The sequence below is a fragment of the Trachinotus anak genome, unplaced genomic scaffold, assembly GCF_046630095.1.
Source record: "Trachinotus anak isolate AG129_WGS33_773 ecotype Australia unplaced genomic scaffold, CSIRO_AGI_Tana_v1 ptg000002l, whole genome shotgun sequence".
NCBI lineage: Eukaryota > Metazoa > Chordata > Actinopteri > Carangiformes > Carangidae > Trachinotus > Trachinotus anak.
The window spans coordinates 2,641,180-2,665,873 of record NW_027273853.1 but is presented as its reverse complement, the minus strand read 5'-3'; the positions used below and the strand labels follow the sequence as shown (position 1 = coordinate 2,665,873).

Genomic DNA, 24,694 nt, shown 5'->3' with positions numbered 1-24,694 from the left:
TATATATATATATATATATATATATATATATATATATATATATATATTTTCTCATCCTGTGACTGTGGCACTGCAGACATGGAAGAATGCTTTGGAAAACAGGCCGTGAAGATGAGGTTAGCTTTTAGCTTTTAACAGATAAATTCCTTCACTGCTGTATATTGAAAACAACAACATAAATCCAAATGGCCGGATGATGGTCACATGTGCCTGCAGTAACTGTGGCTTGGCTTGCAACCTGTCGTACAGGCCACACACACACACACACACACACACACACACACACACACACAAAGTGGAGCAAACAAAGTGCAACAGTATTACAACCTAACCACATTCCTGTATACCCAACTCAGATGTTACCAACATGCTGCAAACACAGCGACTGTCAACAGATGCTACAAACAAGAGCAGTCATTCCTGTGCTCCTCCAGTGTCTCATTGTCGTTGTTACGTGGCATCTCTGACAATCGTCCCATAGACAAGTCTGTCTGCAAATAGATACACTGTCTGAAGCCAAAACCTGCTTCCCCTCAACACCTCAACACCCAAAGTGCATAGATTTATACTTTTAGTTCATAGTCTGTGGATGAGTTTTGCCCCCAGTCTTAAAAACACATGCACACACAGTTTTTGTATTTAAAAAAAAAAAAAAAAGGAAAAAAAAGAAAATAAAGCCACAGGGTACACGGATTAAATTATTTTTGCTGCAGTATCAGTCCGAGACATTCTTGTCTTCCAGAAGATTTCCAAAACCAAAGCCCTGTTTGGACAGGATTTATTTCTCTAGGGGAGGTGGGTGACTGGTCAGTGATTTTAATTGCAGCCAGAGCTTTAATGTAGATCATTTTTCATCCCCACTAATAATTACAGCCACCATTTACCTCCCGTCTGTCAGTGAACTCTCTGGTCCTTTTGTAATTTAACTCTTGTCCGGAGTGTCATTCTTGTAATTGTAATGTAATTGACTTGAAATTCAGCAAATGTCAAAATGAAGGAAGTTGAAAATGTTTTTTCCAATCTGACAGAAACAAGTTAATACCACCACACCAGCCTATTAGGGAAACCTCATCGTCATTTGGCTGGTGCAACCTGCTCTAACTGATTTAGATCCTATGCCTCTAGTGTTTAACATCATGACCTCACATACACCAGTCCCCAATAACGGAAGAACAATTTCAAGCACAAATACCACATAAGAGCTATGCACCAAGTCCTAAGTGTGAAGGGTTACTAATATCTTATCCCCCATGATATGAATCCCATCCAAATGGGGCTTTAGCATACACAGTTGGCTGACACACACACACTCGACACAACTTCAGTATCGCGTTTAGTTTTTTTTTTTTTTTTTTACCTCAGTTCCCACAGATTTGACCCATTTCCCAAAATGAAGTACATTTGTAAACCATTTTTCCTTTTCTAAGAATTCATATAATCAGTGGCATCACTTCCAAAGGTTCCCTAAGACATGTCTAATCTTGAGCAGATACAGTAATCCCTTTAATAATCCAGTGGTAGTTAATGTTTTACAGTTTGAAATCACAACCTCAGAGGACCCAGTATAAAGTCTGATCAGGTTAGAAATGACTCAGGCACTGGTTTAGTCCTCTCTTCGTTTGTACAAGATTATAATGCATCTGCATAACTTGCAGGGAGCTGCAGGTTCAGCTGTTGCCTCTGTCGCGCAGCAGGGAAGGTGGGATGGACAGTTGGGAAGGTTTGCAGCTGCCTGCAACACAAAATGAAAGACTTGTTGCACTGGCATCTTAAAAAAGTAAAATGGACAAGTGCCAGACAAGTTTGATATTCTGTTAAAACTAAGAGGACACAGAAACACAACTGTCAACGCAGAACCACAGACACACAGAGGGAATATCACTCAGAGCCTCCATATAGACGCTTCAGTCAGTGTTTGTGTTTTTCAAACAGCTCACTGCAGCAGGAAGGTGTAACTGCAGTGTTTCTGGTTTAAACAGCACCGTGCTGAGCTGACTTTTCAACCCCACTGTACATGTTAATGTCTTGTCCTCAGTTTTCATATGGCTCAGAGTAAAAAATTACTGTATATTATTGTATTATTCCCTGCAGTCAGATCAGGTCATATCAATTCAGTGCTTGTTTTGAATTATGGGCAATAAAATAAAATAAGACAAAAAAAAAAAAAAAAAAAAGAAATTCCAGCCTTGTCTTACAAATCATACTGATAGTATGATCACATAAAAAATCTCACACAATGGTTTTAAATTGAAATCTCCAAACCAAAAACAGTGGGACTTTCCGGAAATCATCATAATCCACAGCAGATTTCATCCATTGTCCATTATGTTTTCGAGGTAACTTCAGGTTTAACTCTGGGTTTTCAGTCCTACAATGGTGGTTGACTTCTTTGGGGTAAATCACTGTGGTAACTGATGCTGAACTCCTAACCTGGGCTGGTTAACTTAAAGAGATCAGATCAAAACCTGTCAACAACCCGACTACTGACCAATCAGATTTACAATAAAGTCCTAAATAATAAAGAGCAACATATCTCATCTCTGATGACGATGAGTCTGCCTACAGGTGGGAGACTGACCGTCTGGTGACCTGGTGCAGGCAGAACAACCTAGAGCTTAACGCTCTGAAGACAGTGGAGATGATAGTGGACTTCAGGAAAAACCCAGCCCCACCCACCCCCATCACCCTGTGCGACTCCCCCGTGGCCACCGTGGAGCATTTCCGCTTCTTGGGAACCACCATCACACAGGACATTAAGTGGGAGCTGAACATCAGCTCCCTCATCAAAAAAGCTCAGCAGAGGATGTATTTCCTGAGGCAGTTGAAGAAGTTCAACCTGCCAAGGACTATGATGGTGAACTTCTACACCTCCATCACTGAGTCCATCCTCACCTCCTCCATCACCATCTGGTACGCTGCTGCCACGGAGAGGGACAATAACAGACTGCAGCGTATCATCCACTCTGCTGAGAAGGTGATTGTCTGCAATCTTCCATCCCTCCAGGACCTGTACACCTCAAGGACCCTGAGGCGTGCAGGGAAGATTGTAGCTGACTCCTCCCACCCTGGACACAAACTTTTTGTGACACTCCCCTCTGGCAGGAGGCTGCGGTCCTTCAGGACCAAAACCTCTCGCCACAAAAATAGCTTCTTCTCATCTGCTATCAGCCTTATCAACAAGGCTAGAGAGCCCCACTGTTGCTGATCCCCCTGATCCTCAATTGCACCAATCACCAGCACAAATTCCTTGTATGTGGAAACACACTTGGCAATAAAACTGATTCTGATTCTGATATTTTCATAAATCAGTAGTTTTGCTGTTCTAGACCAGCATGTGTCCACTCAGGTTTAAAAACAGAGCTCTAACAAACAGAGGAGAGTTTATCACACTAAATAAATATATAACTATTATAGCCTGACTTTAATAATTAGAAATCATTTCTATTGTGTCTGTTCTAGTTTGTTTACATTTCACCTTGTTGAATCACTTTATGGTGTCACTCCAGCTGAATTTACTTGCAGGTAGTACTTTAACTATCAGATATGAATGTGGTAAAATCTGTGTTGCATAAGATGTGTAAAGTCATAAATGTAGGTCTGATTGTCTACATATTGTATAAACCAGACATTGAAAACCTAACCTGTTCCTCTAGTATTAAATACTCTAAATTCTCCCACATCTCAACCCAGCAACCCAGCAGATAGGTGACAGCTCTGTGGAGCACTGCGGTCTACAAAGTTAAATATTTGGCAGTTGTGGAATCATTGTGTCACTGGGAGTTTTTGGGAGTGCCAGTTGAGGATGTCACATTTTATATCGTGCAGTGTCATCACATCCCGTCCTGCCGAGTAACAGTGTGGACACATCACCTTGGGCATCAGACAAGCCATTCAGCAACACACTCACACCCTTCACCAGCTGACCAGTCTAAACCAGCAATGTGTTCATTCACTTGTCCCCAAGGGCAAGAAATAAAATAGTAAAAATAAATAGTTGTGGAAGTGTACTTTCTATCTCTGTTTCCTCCTGCATATGCACATACACATTTGCCTGACTACAAAAGGTTTAGTGTCATAAATATGTATTTGTAATTGTCATATAATTTGCCTGATTTTAAACTAATATTTCACATTTGTTTTCTTTGAATTAAGTGTGAGAAATGAGCTTTCCATGAGTAGATCGAGAGCAGAGTTGTTAGTGCATATGGATCATTAAGACATGAATGCTATTTACACTCACTGAACACTTGAGTAGAAACACCTGTACACCTGCCAATCATGTGGTGCAGTGTGTCAAATCCTGCAGATGCAGGTGAGGAGCTTCAGTTCATGTTCACATTAAAACATCAGAAAGAGGAAAAAATGTGATATCAGTGACTCTAACCATGGCGCGATTGCTGGTGCCAGATGTGCTGGTTTGAGTGTTTCTGAAACTGCTGATCTCCTGAGATTTTCACACACAACTGTCTCTAGAGTTTTTACTGAGAATGGTTTCAATCACTGAATCACTGATCCTTCCATGGAAAGTACAAAAAGTCTTAGTCTGATGCTTTTTTTGGCCTCCATGCTGCCAAAAAAATCAATTATTGCAGCTTTGAGTTGTTATTGCAGATGACTGCAGACAAAAGGAACATTTGGAGTTGTGTTTCTGAGACTCTTCTCTCTTTTGGTTTTAGGTTCTGTCTATCAAGCTACATTTTGTGACTAATGCAACAGTCCTGTACACAAATCTCATTTGGTTTTATGCCCCCATAAAAAGAGGAAGAGGTTTTGAGACACATGCATTTTACATGGACATATCATTTATGATAACAATTATTATCTTTAGTTTTCATCACTGACATCAAATACTAAAATATTCTTATTCATGAAACACTCATTATATATGCTCTCATCTTACTCTAAACAAAGGCCAATAATACATTTATCAGCAGTATCAGTATGGACTTTACCTTTTTCATATGAGCTTGTCTGCAGGAAGGTGAGCTCCTCCTGTGTGCAGTGACTCAACATAGGCCAAGGCACTCTGCATAGAGGTCAGACAGTAGCCCTCCTCTCCTATCAGATATCTGAAATAGAAGTGAGTGTTAGCTGATAAGACATATGTAAAGTCACTTGCCCATGTCACAGAACAGATACCCTTCCATCATATTCCATGTATATTCATGTAATCCACACTCGCTCTGACATGCCATTGTTTTTTTTCCCCTCTCTGGTTCATTTAGCGAAGCATCATCTCAACAGACAGTTCTTAAAACTACACAAATCTCCCGTCTATATGTACTGAACTTTTTTTGAAGGGCCAGAGTGAAGGATTTGGTGGCATCTAGCACTGAATAAATTTTTTTTTAAAAAACTCAAGTTGAAGCCCAAGTCTTAACTCACTGTATCCATTGCAACATGTTTCCTGTTTCTAGGAAAAGATTAGTTTATATCTGTTGTGTTACCCAGAAGAGTTGCTCTCACAGCACATCTCCAATGGCATATCTGATGTAAACAAAGTTGACAGTGTAACTCATCTGACTGACAGATAATGATTTGGTGTTGAAGAGTGGTGAGTCCGTCCGTAAGTAAACATGGGATGGGGGTGGGTGTGTGTGTGTGTGTGTGTGTGTGTGTGTGTGTGTGTGTTGGGTAATGGTCCCTGTTGGCCTTGCACCTCCTCTTATGTCTCTTGTTGAGTATTGTTTCTTTATGCAAATTAGTAAATACCGTCTCTAGTCCCAGATTGGACCCAGAACCCCAAACCTCTGTGCCTCTGGCTCTGGCTGTCGCTGGCGTGGAGGCATAAAATAACAATGTTGAAGGCTGTGGCAGCTGCAGCCTCAAGTTGAAAAAAAAAACAAACAAAAAAAACACCTTTAAATTGCACAATGTGAACTTTCACCGACGAATACTGAAATAACAGAGTAAAATTGTATTTGTTGGTCAAAACTGAAGCTTATGATCTCATAATGAATTAAATGTCCAAAATATGAAACAAAATAAATAATACTTGTATCTCCTGTAAATTTCACTTCTGGCCTTAGAAGCAGTGAAAACAAAAGATGTTTATTTGCTTCATGTTTAATTCTTGTAACTGCTTTTTAAAGCACAATGAAATGAAAGTGACCCCATTAAAGCTCAAAAAGCTTTGTTTCTTTTTGCATCACGTTACTCTTGTCGCACTTTAATGTTTCTTTTTTTTTTTTTTTTTAAGGTCTCTTACTTTGACTATAGGTCACACGCAAACCAGTCAAACATAAAATCCCAAATACACCGAGTGTCATCTAACTCAGCCACTCCCCAATCACTCCACCCTCCACCTCTGCTTCCAACCCACTGAACCACTTAAACATCAACTGGGACTTTATTTGTGTTTTTATAGAGAAGAAAAACCAAACTCTAAATATCCTGCCATTCCTTAACCACTGCCAAACTGACCATTTTACAGCCCACTGGTTTTATGGCTGTTGGTAGATCTTTTGGGTGTGGTCTGAATTCACACGCAACGACACTCAGTGTGATGTCGCATCAACTCAAGACCACCAGCCCTACTTGACTGCCACAACACTATTGAGACTGCATGAAGAGTCATATGGTCATCTGATTAAAAACTGGACTGGACCGTCAACAACAATCCAGCTGTGATGTGTGTTTGTGGGGACGGTCAGGTTTTCTCTATAATAAAGTGCCTTGAGATAATGTATATGATGATTTGGTGCTGTACAAATAAAACTGAACTGAATGTAATTATTGCACGGTCAGAGCTGCATCAATACTACAGGAAGTAGTCACTCTAATTGGTGCTACATTAGTTGTGCATAGAAGGCCTTTTAACTCTAACACAGCATTTTGATCCAGTTCCTCAGTACACATGAATAATTTTACCATCATTTCCATGAAGTTTGTTTTCCATGTTAGCGGTCGTTTCCCTGCAGAGATTAAAACCATGAGTGCTGGTATTATTTTATCTTAATTTAATGCTGTAAACTGCAGTTACCTCATGAAATAGTTGTGGCGAACTTGATAGCAAACAAATGCTTATTTTACACATGACATGGAGCAACGTTAGCATCCACCTGATGAATGTAAATCTGACATCTCTCTCTCCTTTTAGCTCTGTTTTGGTCTCTGCCAGCTCCTGAGAAAAATACCAGGCTCGGACTGTGGTGTTTGGTGGTGGGCGGGTGGCATTTGGTGGGTTTATCAGAGCTTTCTGACTGAACAGCTGTCTGGCCCTGGAAAGGCCAATGATGGGAGCACATTTTTGAGGCTTGGAAAACCAAAGTAATGACCTACATGACACTTGTGATGATCCTCTGTGGGATTATTAACACTTTGAGTTTTCACAGTCAGTTGACTCATTATCTCAACTCATTCTATATACAAGACAAGAACATTGAATTTGCAGGGTGGTGGGGACATTGTTGATCCACCTTTTGCCGGCAGCAGAAGTATTGACCAAGCCAGATTGATGTCTGTGTAAACAAGCATAGACGGCATGTAATGAGATCTCTGAATAAAAGAGGCTAGTGAGGACCAGCACAATATACTGCCAGGTTCAAACTGGCAAATACTGATCTGCCCTGAAAAGCTGTCATCAATCAAAGTCACTGCGATAATAATTCATGCTGGCTGAGATTCCATCAGGTATGAGGCCGTTTGCAAGTTTCTTCTTTGACAGTGGCGTCGTGAAGGTGGACGTCCTTCAACATTGTGACCACATCTACTCAGACAAATCATTGTGTATTTGGTGCAAACAAAGCAGACCTTCATTCACCATCTTTTTCCACGACGATGACTCACCCTTCATGAATGAACTCCTCCAGAGCAGCACATTCAGACACCAGCTGAGGACACTGGCACCGCAGAGCCACGAAGGACAGGATGGGCAGCAGGTCATCTGCACCGCTGTCAGACAAAAGAGAGAAGAGGGCGGTGAGACTGAGGAAAACACAAGTGAATAAATAGAAAAAAAAAAATTTGTGAGAGAGTGACATTTACAGAGTATGATGGCATGTGCTCCCCAGGGCACTGAATGGAAACTAAATCAAACGGAGCTCTTAATGGGATGCGTGTTCAGGGATGGGAGTGATAAAGCTTTTTTTCTCTGGCTGAGATCTGTAGGGAGGACAAATTGCAGCCTGGGAGATGATGACAGCCTGATAGCATTCTCCCTGTGTGCAGACAGTGACCGTTTGTTTATCAAGACTCACACGCAGGGCTAACTGCCTGCGTTCTAGTTTGCGTGAGAAGGTAGATTGCTGGCCCTGGACTGACCCGGCCGCATGCAACTGGATACTCTCCTTCTGCAGGTTCTGGAAGGTGTGGACAGGCTCATGTAACCACAGAGTAGGACCTCACTCTCACACACACACACACACACACACACACACGTACTTCCATCTTTGTGAGGACATTCATTGACATAATGCATTCCCTAGCCCCTTACCCTAACCTTAACCATCACAACTGAGTGCCTAACTCTAACCCTGACCCTAACCTTAACCTAAACCTAATTCTAACCATAACTCTAAAACCAAGTCTTAACCCTCAACATGTGATTTGAAGGTGTCTCAAAAAGTGAGGACCGGCCAAAATGTCCTCACTTTCCCAAAATGTCCTCACTCTGTTAGTAAAATACTTTTTTTGGTCCTTACTATGTAGCAAGTACAAGTACAAGTACAAGTACAAGTACACACACACACACACACACACACACCCTGAATTATAATCTTCTGAGTTCACTACTGTAAACACACATCGCTCCTCTCACACGAAAACTGGTGTTTCTGCATTCCTGCGATACAATGCACTCTTCCCACACGAATAAATACTGATTTCAGTGATTTCAGGCACCATTAAGGGTTTGCAATGTGTTCCAAAAAAAAAAAAAAAAAAAAAAAAAAAAAAAAAAAAAAAGAACAGCAGATAAAGGCAGAGGGGAAAATAATTCTTAATTAAACAGGATACAGAGGAAAAGTGGCAGCCAATTTAGCTGCACAATAGAAGAGAAAACAGAACAAAAGCACAAAAGAGAACAAGTGAGCTCCCAGAAAACTGCTGCTCAATGAATAAAAGGGGGCAAACACAATAAAGTAAGTGTGTGTGTGTGTGTGTGTGTGTATGTGTAAATTAGAACCTTAAGTGTAAGGGTGGGGCAACAACAAATAGGCAGAAACACTGAGATCTAAATATGCAATGTAAATATACAACGTGGTTATTCCTGCTGAAATAAACGAGCATGTGTCCCAGCACAACATCTTGTTTAGCTATAAATCCTCCTCCAAAATCTGAGCCGGGCCTTGATCAAAAACACTTTGTATGAGTCAGAGTGACACGCTGAAAGGCAACCTGCATTTAGATGGACTAAGAAAAGCAGTCACACATGGGCCTGTGCTATGCCACAGTGAGGACTTACAAAATGTGAACACAGGAAAATGCATCGTCCAAATCTGCCATCTTCAAGGAGCTGAGAATTTTATTTAGAGGCTGAAGTTTGAGGTCCCATTCTGAATGAAAGTTTTATTGAATTAAAGCAGCCAGTGGCCACTGGCTAGAACATGACATTGTAAAATTCAAATGGATCTGTGATGAGCTCGTAGCGCCAGAGTTGCCTTTGAAACGCTGGTTTTGATTCATAGATTTTTTTATTTTGGCCAATAAATTCCACCACAGATTATATTCTGGCAGACATGACTGCATTCTTCGTCTATAGACTTTAAACAAGACGAAATTAATTATTGATTTAGACGCCTTATGTGGTTTGGCCATGTTTGACTAACGTGCCAAAACAAATTCCACACAGTGTGATTTAGTTTCCATTTCTCTGGACTATATTTTGTGAGAACACAAAATAAATTCTTCATCACTTCCACATTTCTGGACAAAAAGCTCTGAGTGGTGCTGTGCCCAGTCAACTCTTCTACTCTGCCATCCCTTATCACTTCACACACACTCCAACACAAGAAGACAGATATGGAGCAAGAGACACAATCTCAGCCATTCTCCAAAGCCATTAGTGAGTCCATGAAAACAGGGATGAGGGCAGGAGTGGATGAAAGAAGATATTAAAATGTAATCATACACAAGTTGTGCATGATTATTTTCCCTAGTGCACATATATACACCCTTTTATTGTTGGTGACATATCCGATGGGTTTCATGTCAGCTTATAATAAGCTCTATTAAAAAACATCTAACCTTAAGACTGGCTCTCAAAACAACCCAGTAAATGCTCCTATTCTAAGACACAGTGGAAAAAAAAAAACATTGCTTTGTTTACTAGCATGTTCACTAGGAGTCTCAGTCTCTGCTTGTACAATAATGATGCCAACATAGTTTCAGTCCACTAACTCACAAATGAGAGTCAAGCCAGGCAGCGATGGGGCTGATCACTGTCGTCTGGTGGTTCAGAGGAAAACATAAAGGGCGCAATCAGAAGATACACATTCAACTTCCTGTGTATTCATTTATTTTTCAGCGTTTCACTCAAACTTTGTCAGCACAGAACAATTTAAGTTCACAATATATTGCATGTGCTTCATTATTGGTGCTGTGACCCACTGAGCCTTTGTCTGACTCTCTGTGCATCATCACGGATTCCACAAACCTCAATCTCCTTTCTTCTTCTCTCCGAGCTCGTTGTTGGGACCTGGGGTCTGCTCCAAACCCAGACAGGACGACCTACTTTTAGACCTGGCCAGGAAGAGGCACTCTGTAGGGGGCAATTGACCTAGGACAGCCCATGCTGTGCCAGGCCTAGCTGAGCACTGATGAGACCTGACAGGGCAGCTACCAAGGCAGGGAGCCCTTAAATGATGTTTGGGTACTTTCTCTGGACTTTGGGATAGTCTCTTCCTCCCTCATGACAATGTAGTCAGTGAGGACAGGGCTCTTATTTCTAAGTTCAATTAGGTCAACTTTGGAGAGATTCAACTGAAAAAACAGGAGTTTTACACTGTGCACAGTGTTTTTCTTGTATACACCAAAACCCTGACGTGGCGGCACGTATTTCAGCTGATGAATACTCACATGGCAGCTGTTTTGGGTGCAGAGTCCAGCTCATGAAGACATCTGTAATCCTCAGCACAGGCACAGATCACACGTAACGTCCTAACTGTAACAAATCATAGCAGAAGCAACACATATACAATCATGTCATGTTGTGCCCTGGTTCTTGGACCAAATCAGAGTTTGCATTATACAGATACAGAGAGACAGAGACAGAGAGAGAGCAATGTAGCAGAGGGACCATAATTAAAAACAACAACTACTAAATGAACTGGCTCTAGATGTCAAGGACTAATCAGGATTGTTAAAAGTCATTTGGCCGTCAGATTATGGATGAGTTGCACTTTGCCCACACCAACCACTGCTCCATTTTTGTCAATAAACAACAGTGCATAACATCAGTTGGAGGTTCATGTAAAGGATGCGCTGCTAACGTGTGAAATGTTGTACACAAAGCAGCTACAACCACCATTACAGCCATCACCTACAGAAACTCTGATTTTACCAACAATCTAAGGAAAAGAACATCTCAGTGTTAAGTCTGAAATATTAAAATTTATTGTGCAAGTATATCTCTGTGCTGGTTGCATTATATTCAGGTGGACAAGGGCTATGATCACACATGTCCTATGAGAGCAAAAGGAAAGCTCATACTGTGAAGGAGCGACCAGGTCTGAGGTAACAATACTCTGCCACAAAAGGGTAAATTTCGTCCTTCATGTTGAATTAATACTCTCTGTCCTCAAAGTTCGCATTTGAGTCAGGAAGAGTGAAAACCACACAGTGCCACTCACCAATACAATCCAACTTCTTCTGTGGACAGCAGTCTTTAACGAGAAGCTTCAGCTCCTCAACAGCAGACTCGTAGGGGTAGGAACCCTGTAGTGTGCCAGGTTCTGGGGGGAACAGTTTCAAAGGCACCCCTACATCTCCAGGTGAGGCATCCTGATACAGTTTCATACTCGTTTCAAAGGCCTGCTCTCGTTCCCTGTTCACCTTCCTGAGAAAGACATACAAAAAGGTGAATTTTTTTTTCTGCTCCTGAATAAAAGTGTGATAGAAAATATCCATGTTAGGTTGTTATTTTGTCCTGGGAAAAAGTAGCTGATAATAATGCTAAAGGCCAACATGGACCACAATTAAACAGATAAAAGATGAATGTGTTTTATTTTCATTTTACACCCCACACCTCATTTACACCACCACAGTGAGTCAGCCCAAAACAAAAACAACAAATGAAACAGAGTCTTTGTTTCATGTCTCTGTCATTTGTCCCTGATGTAATTTAATGTAGCATCATTTTGATTTGAGATGGGTCACTGTCAACTGTGAGAGAAGGAACCACCTACCAAATCACCTCCTAGTTCCCCACGTCAGCATTTATCATTCATTAACACTTAACACTTTGTCTTTGAGTGCAGGAAATACAGAAACATAGAAGTGTCTATCACAGTGTGACATACTTACAGATGGTATTGACATAATTCTCATGATAATGTGAGAAGAGCTTCATTTAGTAGAAGTCAGTAAAGATCATACTATGATACTATCATACTATTAACTCCAATCATTTCAAAGTCTGTATGTGAGAGTGGTGAGAATCAGAACTGGAAGAGGCTGACATACTTAGAGTTGCACTGCCACATGCTGGCCAATGAGAGACCTCCACTCACACTGGATCTTCACACCAAGCTCTAGTTTTTGCTTTAACTGCAGTGTAAAAATAAACACTGACGGTATCAAACGTGTGATCCCTGTGGCCTCTTTCCTGTCCATCGTGCTGTCACTGACTCAGTTAAGATTTTATTTCAACACAACCCACATAATCTGATTCTCAACTTACTTGCACATATGCAATGGCTCAGTTGTGTTTCACAACTTGTCAAGCAGTTTATCAACAAAACAATGGTCCATCACTTGATGCTGTCTAAACTTTATGCTGTTGAGAGTCATTTTCTAAGCAGTTTAAATTGTTTCCTACACTGGAGCAGCACTTTTCCACGACCACATTTCCATTCAACAGTTTAACCTCCTCACCTGAGGTATCAGAACCAAATGTCTTAGACAAAAAGGTTTATTCAGCACAGCACAAAGGAAGAGTATGCAATGATTTGATTGGTAGTCAGTGTGTACTGTCATCAGGTGAGACAAAGTCTGAGAGCAGGCAAAAACAACCATTATGTGCTATATACACTGCATTCAGAAAGTCTCCCTGCACTCCCCTCACATGTTGCAGTCTTATGCTAAAATTATTTCAGTTCATTTTCCCTCATCAGTCTACACTACTATCCCACAATGTCAAAGTGAAAACAGATTTTTTTTTTTTGTAAATTTATCAAAAAGAAAAACTGAAATATCACATTGACATAAGTATTCAGACATCATGGTCCTGTTGGAAGGTGAACTTTCAGCCCAGTCTGAGGTTCTTAACTCTGGACCCTGGTTTTGAGGACGTCTCTGTACTTTGGTTAAGGCTGGGGGAAAGCTGAATGGAGCAGTCTCCCTGTCCCTGGCACTGAAACCCCCCCCCATACCCTGATGCTGCCACACCATGCATCACTGCTGGGATGTTGTTAGGTAGGCGCCTGGTTTCCTCCAGACATGATGTTTAGAACTCAGGCCAAACAGACCATCATCAGACCAGAGAACCTTGTTTCTCACAGTCTGAGTCTTTCAGGTGCTTTTCTGCAAACTTTCACTGAGGAGAGGCTTCGTCTGATCACTCATAAAACCCAAACCTCTGTCATAAAACCCAGATTGGTGGAGAGCTGCAGTGATGGTTGTACCTCTCTTATCAAGGCTCTTCCCCCCGAGTTGCTCAGTTGGTCCGGGGGACCTGCTCTAGGAAGAGTCCTAGTTTTTCCAAACTTGTTCCTTTTAAGAACGATAGAGGCCACTGTTCTCTTGGGAACCTTCAAAGCAGAAGAATTTTTTTTTGTAGCCTTCCCCAGATCTGAGCCTCGACACGATCCTGTCTCTGAGCTCTGAAGGCAGCTCCTTCCTCCTCATGGTTTCTTCTCTGATCTACATCTTCAGCTGTGAAACCTCAAACAGACAGGTGTGTGCCTTTGCACATCATGCCCACTCAGCTGAATTTACCACAGGTGGAGTCCAGTCAAGGGGCAGAAACATCTCACAGATGATCGAGAGAAATGAGCTTAATTTCAGAGTCATATCTAAGCGTCTGATTAATTCTGTCAGTGATATTTCAGTTTCCTCTTTAATAATTTTTAAAAAATTCAGTTTTCACTTTACCATTACAGGGAACTGAGAGTAGATTGATGAGGGAAAAATGAATTAAAAATTTTAGCATAAAGCTACAGCATAACAAAATGTGAATAAAGTGAAGGGCTCTGAACACTTCCTCAATTCACTGTACATGTGTGGCAACTCTCCAAAGGTTACCTGCCAGTAATGACTGACTGTTACTGATTTTATCCAGATGAAAATTGTAAAACTGGCGCTTGGTGCACGATGATTTCACATTTTTCTAGCTCTTCAGGTATAGTCAGAAACTTTGCGCTGAGAGGACAGAACAACTATCAGCATTGATGAACAGTGTTTTTTTTTTACAGTGTTGTATAAGACCATACCACAGTCAAACTACAAAAGCAGTGAGAAACATTGCCTGTTTCAGATCACATTTTAAGGTAGGAAGAGATGTTTGAGGACACAAGGATTTAGGCTGCACTACCTGAAAAGAGCCACCAGGGCGCTCCACAGTGGTGTGAAGAAGGCTTCCTCTATGCTGGCAAGGCACAGGTCTTTAGAGCTGGCTGTGTTTAGACACTCAAAGGAGAGCAAACACAATGACAGGAGCTGATCTGAAAGAAAAAAAAAAAAAAAAAAAAAAAAAAATATATATATATATATATATATATATATATATATATATATATATATATATATATATATATATATAAAAAATAAATAAACACATAAATAATAAATAAACACTCCAATTATTTAATATTCAACAACTTTTACTTTGGCGCATGCGCACACACACACACACACACACACACCATTGCTGCACTCACCGACTGCAATATGAATGTCTTTGACGATGGCCTTCAGATGCTCTTTCAGCGCCCTGATCTCCAGCTCCTGCATGTTGCCCTCGTTGAGCATCGAGGTATCACAGGTCAGCTCTGAATCAGAGCCGGTGTCATCTGCACCGCCGTGGACTGGAGCCAAGTCCAACTGGGTCAGAAACTGCTCCAGATCTTCAAACGAGTTTTCCCGGTCCACTGTCACCTGTGTATGAGGCTCCTCCCCCTCCTCGTTGTGATAGTTGGTGTGGAGATCATGCGGGAGCAAGGGGGAGAGTGACAGGCTGGTGCTGAGGCTCTGGCCACTGCTCACAGAGCTGGTCGACATCCTCTTGGTCTCTGTATGACACAGAACATAGTCACATAAACATATAAATTAATGCTAATGCAGCTCACATGACTGTTATACAAGAGTGATTTACCATTGAGATGTTACATGGTGTCCTGATTTATTTTCCTTTTTAAAACCATACCTCTGATATGCCTGGCCAAGAGCCAGACTGGTTCAAATTGCACTTTCCCTAATGTAATAAAACAGAATATTTAAAGTGGTGCGCAGTTCTGTGAATCCTTGGCTCTGACTCAACACTGGGACAAGAAACATGTGAATGTCTTTTGCACACTGATTCTTTACCAAACAAAGCTGACACTGCAGCACTGTGGCTTGATTTATCAGACTTTTTTTTAAGGACCATTTACAGCAGTTTTTAATGACGTTAAGTGGACAGAAGCTCTACATATAAAAGTCAATAATTTTAGACACAGTCAGAGAATGAAAAAAGCAAACTGGCAGCCACCAACAGAAAGATGAAAGCTGATGAAATGAACAACATACATGTGAACCAGCATTTTTATAATGAAACAACCCAACAAATCAGAAGTGCAGGTAATGAATCACTTCAGTCTGTTGTGCTCAGGCCTGTAGAGCACTGTTTATCACAGCACAACAGCACCCCTGCTAAAATAGGTACAGGCTCATAGGTAGACGTACTGATCACCTGGCTCTGGCCCTACCTGGATGAAGCAGGTTGTGAGTGCTGCGTGAAGGTCTCAGCAGCACAGCAGGACTCTGGGGGAGGCCTTTGCTGACGATGGGGTAGAGGGCATTGTAAACCCGGTACTGGTGTTTCCTCAGCAGCTTCACCACAGGGTGATCAGACCGGCTGGGGACATGGAACAAATGCACATCAATCCTCATGTGGCATGAAAGTGTTGAATGTGCTGTTTATGATATATGATATATAAACACATTCTCAGTCTGTTGTATGGAAACAATCTTGAGTAACACTAACTGGAGCTACCTGAAGATAACAAAAAGGAAACACAAACACTTCTGCACCATCACGTATTGACAGGGAGGTTGATGCAACGCAACCAAGCAAGAGTGAGTCAACCTTTTGAACACATCCCAGAAATCTGTTTGGGTGGTGCTGTGTTGTCATAACTAACGCCATCCTTCACTTTAGTTTGAAAATATAATCACATTTACACACTCAGCAGTTTGTGTGAGTGTGTGTGGTAATCCTGAGTGATAGTAACATGGGGAGCTAGTTGAACACCAGATGAAGTGTCAAAAATGGTCTGTGATCAGGGGTCATACAACAACAAGTTAACTTGTATACTGTTCTGCAGTAACGCAAAAATATAACCTTAATGAAAATGCTGGTGTTGCAGTTAGTTACCTGAGCAGGTAGGAGACCAGACGTGACACTAATGTGACATCATCAGGATGCTCCTTCATGTTGGCTTTCCACAGTTTGGGCCAATCCTAAAAAGCCAAAACATGTAGAAATGACTTCCTGGCAACCAGATCTACAGTTTCATATAAACATGTTGACTAGTTCATTCATTTTAATGTAACTTCACAGAAAGTGATCGATGCCTAATTGAGGGTTTTCTTCAACGGCTTCTGTAAGAAAATGAGTTATTGGAAAGTGCAACACATAAGCACAGAGGTGTTACCACAACTCAAGGCATCGTCAACATCTGGTAACTTGTGGTGGCTCACAGTCCATTCAGAAAGTATTCAGACCCAATCACTTCTCTCACATTTTGCTACGTTGCAGCTTTCTGCTGATCTGCTTCAATTCATTTTTCACTCATCACTGTAGACTCAATACCCACAATGACAAAGAGAAAACTGAATTTTTCCTTTTTAATCGATTTCAATTTACTTTGTCATTATAGGGTATTGAGTGTGACAGCACAACAAAATGTGTAAAAAGTGAAGGGGTCTGAACACTCCCTGAATACACTGTATGTCCTTATTTTGTTTTATAGCATTTATTCAAACTTACATGGTCTTGTTCATATTCCAGTACATTGGTGTAGAGCATACGCTGTTCTTGCTCCTCTGCAGTCATGGCCCCAGATGCTGCAAATCTCCTACAGCGACAAACACAGGAAACAGATTTACATATACACGTACACCTGCACCTTACACCTTGAATTAATATCCCTACAGATTCAGATTTGTTCATCATACTGGTCAATAACTTAAATAACAGTCTTAAGTGCTAGAGTTGATGACAACTGGGCTTCTTTTAGGTTCCAGTTGTCCTCGACTCTAGGACTTCAGACTACCGTGACCTGGATGACTGAGAACCTACACAGACAAGTTATATAATAGGTTTGGTGCCATGACCACTGAACTAAAAAAAAAATGGCAAAAGTGAATGCTAATATACGGTGCATGCACATCATATTTCATGATCTGCAGAAGACTTTTCCCTCCATCTGCGAGTTTTGTAAACTGTGTGACTCTAAATGATTTTCTCATGGACTAAACTCTTTCAAAGAATTTATTGAGAGCTTTACCCATAGATAACTACAGAAATAGATAACACCACTGACTCTGTAGGTAGCCTTTCAAAAGCAAGGAACACGAGTGGGTGAAAACTTCATTTCAAATTTAGGAGACTGACCTGAATCATGAACCAAAAACTGTAGTGGATTGAGGGAAAAAAATAATTTGATATGGTCTTATACAGACTGAATATACTGTACACCTTACACATGTCTAAGTATATACCCAAGTCTGATCTAAGGCTACATCCACATTACTACATTTTATCTCATTTTATCTCCTGTGCTACGTTTACTCCTCCCATCCATGATACTCTGGAGTTTGAGCACCTAAAATAGAGACTTTCAGGAACGCTGCTGGACCTGTTTTAGTTTGAAAACTCTGGGGTTCAGTTGTGGTCTTGACGGACAGAAACAGAGACCTTTGGAATCAATGATGTAGACAGCCACATGCTCCCTGTTTGGGTCGCATCAGCCTCAACTTCCAGTGGTGAAAGCAACATGAATTACAATTGTTTCTGACCTTGTTGTCTTTGCTAGCAGCTGTTGTGCAGTTAAATTCATCTGTCTTTACACCTTGTTCGTAGTGTTTTGTACAACTTAACGACTGAAGAGTAGACAATCTGCTATCTGCTTCCTGTTTACACCGGCTCGCACGTGCCCGGAAAGTATTCACAGCGCTTCACTTTTTCCACATTTTGTTATGTTACAGCCTTATTCCAAAATGGATTAAATTCATTTTTGCCTCATAATTCTACACACATACCCAATAATGACAAAGTGAAAAAAGTTTGCTTGAAATTTTTGCAAATATATTAAAAATAAAAAACTGAAAAAAAAAAAAAAAAAAAAAAAAAAAAATCACATGTACATAAGTATTCACAGCCTTTGCCATGACACTTCAAATGTTTCTACAACTTGATTGGAGTCCACCTGTGGTAAATTCAGTTGATTGGACATGATTTGGAAAGGCACACACCTGTCTATATAAGGTCCCATAGTTGACAGTGCGTGTCAGAGCACAAACCAAGCCATGAAGTCCAAGGAATTGTCTGTAGACTTCCGAGACAGGATTGTATCAAGGCACAGATCTGGGGAAGGGTACAGAAACATTCCTGCAGCACTGAAGGTCCCAATGAGCACAGTGGCCTCCATCATCCGTAAATGGAAGAAGTTTGGAACCACCAGGACTCTTCCTAGAGCTAGCCGTCCAGCCAATCTGAGCGACTGGGGCAGAAGGGCCTTAGGCCTTGTTCAGACTGCCAGCCAAAATCCAATTTTTAGCCCATCCAGATTGGAACTGGATGGCTCTTTTGAAGTCTGAACAGTCACAAATCACATGAAATCCGATTTTTGGAAACCAGATCGAAACCACCTTCGGGAGGTAGTTTCAGATCGCATTTGGACAGATGCGTCTCAGTCTGAACAGCTCCAAACACTCAGATCGGTTTTGACTGTCCGTGACGTCACTCTACGCGACGCCAGACCCAGTGTGCCAGTCCGACCGCTATTGCCGGCCTGAGGTGCACGTCCAGGCATGTGAGCCTTGGTCGTAGGCGATCAGTGAGCATATTAAACGTTGCTCGGCACATTCTGAAATTCACAAGCAATTGGTCGTCGCTGCACAGAAACTCCGGCAGTGAGTGCAGCACGAAGCATTGTTGTGTATAATCCTACCAGCCTCCTGTGGCGTTGCAAATGTCTAGTGCGTCTCAGATGTTCCGCACCTCTAGTGGACAGTGATAAAGCCAATATACTGAGGTGACCTGCCTCCATCATGTTTGCTGTTGTTGTTGTCGCTGTCGCAATTATATGATGTCAGACACTCCGTTACTACAGCAACCTGTCAGATCAGTCAATAATGTGGCACAGTCTGAACAGAGCCATATCCGATTTGGACACTTGCTAAAAACAGTGTGGACAGTCAGCCCTAAAAATCGGATTTGAGTAGGAATCTGATTTGAATCAGATTCGCCTGCAGTCTGAACGCGGCCTTAGTCAGGGAGGTGACCAAGAACCTGATGGTCACTCTGACAGTGCTCCAGCGTTGCTCTGTGGAGAGAGGAGAACCTTCCAGAAGGACAACGATTTCTGCTGCACTCCACCAATCAGGCCTGTATGGTAGAGTGGCCAGCCAGAAGCCACTCCTCAGTAAAAGGCACATGACAGCCCGCCTGGAGTTTGCCAAAAGGCACCTGAAGGACTCTCGGACCATGAGAAACAAGATTCTCTGGTCTGATGGAACAAAGATTGAACTCTTTGGCCTGAATGCCAAGCGTCATGTCTGGAGGAAACCAGGCACCGCTCATCACCTGGCCAATACCATCCCTACAGTGAAGCATGGTGGTGGCAGCATCATGCTGTGGGGATGTTTTTCGGCAGCAGCAACTGGGAGACTAGTCAGGGTCGAGGGAAAGATGAACGCAGCAATGTACAGAGACATCCTTGATGATAAACTGCTCCAGAGCGCTCTGGACCTCGGACTGGGGCAAAGGTTCATCTTCCAACAGGTCAACGACCCTAAGCACACAGCCAAGATAACAAAGGAGTTCAGGACAACTCTGTGAATGTCCTTGAGTGGCCCAGCCAGAGCCCAGAGCTGAACCCGATTGAACATCTCTGGAGAGATCTGAAAATGGCTGTGCACCGACGCTCCCCATCCAACCTGATGGAGCCTGAGAGGTTCTGCAAAGAAGAATGGGAGAACCTGCCCAAAAATAGGTGTGCCAAGCTTGTAGCATCATACTCAAAGACTTGAGGCTGTAATTGCTGCCAAAGGCGCTTCAACAAAGTATTGAGCAAAAGCTGTACATGTTGGATTTTTGTTTTTTATTTTTAATACATTTTCAAAAATTTCAAGCAAACCTTTTTCACTTTGTCATTATGGGGTATTGTTTGTAGAATGTTGAGGTAAAAAATTAATTTAATCTATTTTGGAATAAGGCTGTAACATAACAAAATGTGGAAAAAGTGAAGCGCTGTGAATATTTTCCGGATGTACTGTATGTGAATGGTCATGTATGTATATGTGATTGTATGGACTGAGATAGTTTCTGTCATGGAGCTAAAACTGCATCTGGATGGAGATCGTTTTAAAATGAAAACGCACTCATGTGGATTAAAGAGATTGGTGATTAAAGATAAAGGCAGCGGCTAAAAACAGAACTAATGCTGAACCTAATCCAATGTGTTTGTGAAGAACCATAGTTTACCTGTTAGCCTCCTCCTGGAGCCTCAGTCTTCTCTCCTCCATCTTCCGCTGGAGCTAATGTTACAACAAACATCAAGGAAACCTCCAAACATAATAGTTCTCATATGAATCAGCTGTAAGTGATGATGCCTTTGACTTTAAATCAGACGTGTATAATTACAGCCTTTGATGGACGTGAAAAAAAAACACATATGAACATTCCACCATGTAAATGTCAACAGACCACAGAGGTCACTAGGTCATCAATAAGCTCCCTGTAAAACAGCCATGCATATGATACAGAAAAACCTATTATGGAAAGAACATGGACATGGGAATGTTCAGAGCAGGTCAGGGGGAGGAGTGGTCCGTCTTTAGCCTAATAAAGAGAGTCCATTAACCTGTGCAGCTGAGTTTACACAGTCAGGAACAGAATTACCTACAAAAAAAGGAAAATAAGTTGCCACCAGTTAAAGATTTTACCAGGGGGCTTCCAGGTGCAGGCCTACATCAATGTGAAATAGCGCATGGATGGAAATGAGCATGTATGCTCAACTTGCTCTGGATATAGTTAACACTGTATAACCTCTTTTATTGGTAAACTGGAGAATCACAGTGCTGCCTTGTGATTCTAGTGGGACTATTTAACCAGGAAGATTCTGAAGGCAGAATAAGTTGCAGCGATGCTAATTGACCTCAAAGACAATATTTTTCAGAAATCTACAGTTAAATGTATGTTTTTCTCTTCGCGCAAGTCGTTCTCTCCTCCTGACCCAGCAAAGCTCAACATATTTCATGACCACTTGAACAGTACAATACGAACTAAAGCCATGATTTTTGCACTTTAAAAACACAGCATGTGGCTTGTCATTTCTCATGGTCTGGCAGCTAAAAGTTGCTAAATTTCTCAAACACCTGTGTAGATATAAGAGGCTCTTTCTTTTAAATATTTGTTTCTAATGACACTGATGTTTGCCATCTGTCCATGCGGAAACAAGGGGAAATATTATTATATACATAAGATATTGGAACTGGAAGCGAAAAACGTTTTGATGCTAGTAAAGCTAACCTTCACCAGTCAAACAATAAAAGACAGAGACTTGTACAATACAGTGACAACAGAAGGATACAGCATCCTGCCTGGCCTTGGCAATGATGAGGTTCTCCATCATCTGCCGCTGGAGAGAGAGCTTCTGCAGGGCAAAAGAGGAGGGGGTTACTTTAATTACATGCATTCATGCAATCAAACATCACCAAGAAAAAAATATTATGAAATTGTATTAAAATGTGAATAGTTTATATAGAGAACAATTCAGCACAACCATGAGGCTGGAAATGATCCTATGGCTGGTTTGTAAATATTATCAGGGAAAACAAGAAGTCAGGTGGCAACAACAACATACATAAAAAAATATGTGTTAAAGGTGAAGCCATTATGTCATGTCCTGTCCCTACTCCCATCTGAAATGAACAATTTCAAACAAATTCTTCATCTTAAATCTCTGGAGGGAACCATCACCATTTCACCTGCACAGGTACAACAGATCAAAAATCTTAATTATATCGTCTTCAGTTGCAACCCTGAAGACTCCGTAGCGTCTCATGTGATGAGTCATATTTACCAGAACAGACAGCATCCAATCTGCACCATAAACATGGCTGTGAATGCTGTCGTACAGTTATAGTGAACAGACACAAATGAAACTCCCCGGAGCCAGAAAACTTGCTGTCTGTGAATTTGAAAATCTTCAATTTTCAGTTTTTTAATTCGGGGCTATCACAGCTCCTGTGGTTCATAAATGTTTGTAGTGTTAGCCCCATGGATAATACATCCATGGTTAGCCCTGTAGCGTGAATTAGCTGATGAGACCTTTACCTTTACAAACGCCTTTAGCTTTCTCCAGTAAGCACGGAGCTCCACTTGACGCCGAAACATTTTCCGTATCTGAACAATAAGGTCACATTATTTAAAAAAAGAAAAAAAATCTCCAACACAACACAGGACGCATTTAGGGGGAAATGAGTAACGATGGCAATTAAAATACTGCTCACTAAGCTACAGGTTAAATGTTGTAGCTTCTCGCTTACCATGATTTTTCTGTCTGGAAAAAGTGACCTTTCTCAGCAAAGACACGAACACGATGAGAGGAACGTTGTGCTTCTTAGCTGTGAAGTTATTTATCCTTAAATATCCCATGCGGCTCAGAGACACAGCCCACTCCCCCTTCTCTCAGGTATTCATTTATCATCAACCGGGCAGACGCGTCAGGCTGACGTAGACTACATACCGGAAGTACCGCAGGTAATTTAAAATTAAACCACATACGGTGTCTCTTAAAATGTTGAGACAACTATTGAAAAATGAACGGTGAATTAATCATGTTTTTGTTTAGGCTAACCCTTCTAAATTTGAGAGTTACGTTGCTATTAAATCATGATTTTCAACGCATTTTTACTGATTAATCACATACACAAGACAAGCAAGGTTTCCACTATAATTGCTCAGTTTTCACATGAACTTGTACATCAAATTACATCAAATCTAAGGCATTTGAATTGGCAGCTTGTTTTTTTTGTTTTTTTTTTTTTTTTTTGAACTGATGAAAACAGATGCTGCTGAAGGAGCTTACTATGTTTGTGGAAAACAATAAAGTTGTCTGTTTTGAACTCTTTCTTTTTGTGTCTGATCACTTAACTGTACAAAACACAGTCCAATCATGGATGATGAACCCATTCAAAACTTTTAATTCCACTGGTAAACTGAATAATTTACCTATTTAAAAGTATGATTAAAATGAGCATCAGTGCAACAGAGGATAGGTCCACAGATAGTTTTAAAGGCCGATATAATAATTATAGTTTGGAGCAGGAAAAAGCTGATAGACGATTAATCAGCTGATACTAGGATTAACTTTGTTGTGAATTACATTACATTATGAAATGCCACTTTTACACACCATTAATGTGCATAATCCTGGGGCTCCTAAAGTGTGCGATTTCATTTCATGAGTGGATAGTTGGTGGCTGGATTCATCAATTGGTGAGTAAAGTAGCAGTTGAATTGTGTTCTATTTATATATATTTTAGTTTGACTAATTTCTATTTATTTATTGACACTATCTATATAGTTAGTTGGCAGTTTATTAGGAACACCTAGCTTAAACTAATGCAGTTTCATTGAACTGTCCTTCAAGAAATAAATCCAACCTTCATGACAGTTCAAATGTTCAGTTTGTGTTGCGACTGTTTGACAGAGGTGTTGCCAACACAGTGACTATACCTTTACTTCTCACTTCTGGACCACAAATATAGCCTTAGAAAAACTCAGTGGGCGTCAAACACACACACATGCACGCTCGCACACACACACACTCACCAAAGACGTCTTCTGGTAGGCCTGACCAGGTGTGAGTCTTGCCAGACGAGCTTCATAATTGGCTTTCAACTTCTGGTTCAAACGTGAAGCTTGTTCAATGGGCGTCAGCTCTCTACAGCACATGCACACACACACACGTAGAAACACAAACAAAATATGAAATACAAACAAGTAACATGTTACTTAGCGGGTGAGTCAAAGGCACATAAACCAGTCTCTGTGTGCACCTGTCATCACCACAGGATTATTTTTATTAGCAGTTTAGACTCTTTGTTT

The 24,694-nt window shown here is 41.2% G+C and overlaps 1 protein-coding gene across 2 annotated transcripts in view; it reads right to left on the bottom strand.

The window, feature by feature from the left end:
• The window catches only part of vps9d1 (VPS9 domain containing 1), a 30,237-nt gene continuing 5,543 nt past the window's right edge, over positions 1–24,694 (bottom strand). For both annotated transcript variants that reach the window (XM_071490001.1, XM_071490006.1), the window contains 13 exons: positions 24,419–24,530; positions 22,173–22,235; positions 21,065–21,117; positions 17,345–17,432; positions 16,730–16,815; positions 16,062–16,210; positions 15,036–15,386; positions 14,690–14,819; positions 11,790–11,995; positions 11,017–11,101; positions 7,789–7,893; positions 4,953–5,069; positions 1–1,732 (listed from right to left, as the gene is read on the bottom strand). In XM_071490001.1, the coding sequence (XP_071346102.1) occupies positions 4,958–5,069; positions 7,789–7,893; positions 11,017–11,101; positions 11,790–11,995; positions 14,690–14,819; positions 15,036–15,386; positions 16,062–16,210; positions 16,730–16,815; positions 17,345–17,432; positions 21,065–21,117; positions 22,173–22,235; positions 24,419–24,530 (1,540 nt within the window). In that variant the 3' untranslated portion in view covers positions 1–1,732; positions 4,953–4,957. The remainder of the gene's footprint in view (positions 1,733–4,952; positions 5,070–7,788; positions 7,894–11,016; positions 11,102–11,789; positions 11,996–14,689; positions 14,820–15,035; positions 15,387–16,061; positions 16,211–16,729; positions 16,816–17,344; positions 17,433–21,064; positions 21,118–22,172; positions 22,236–24,418; positions 24,531–24,694) is intronic.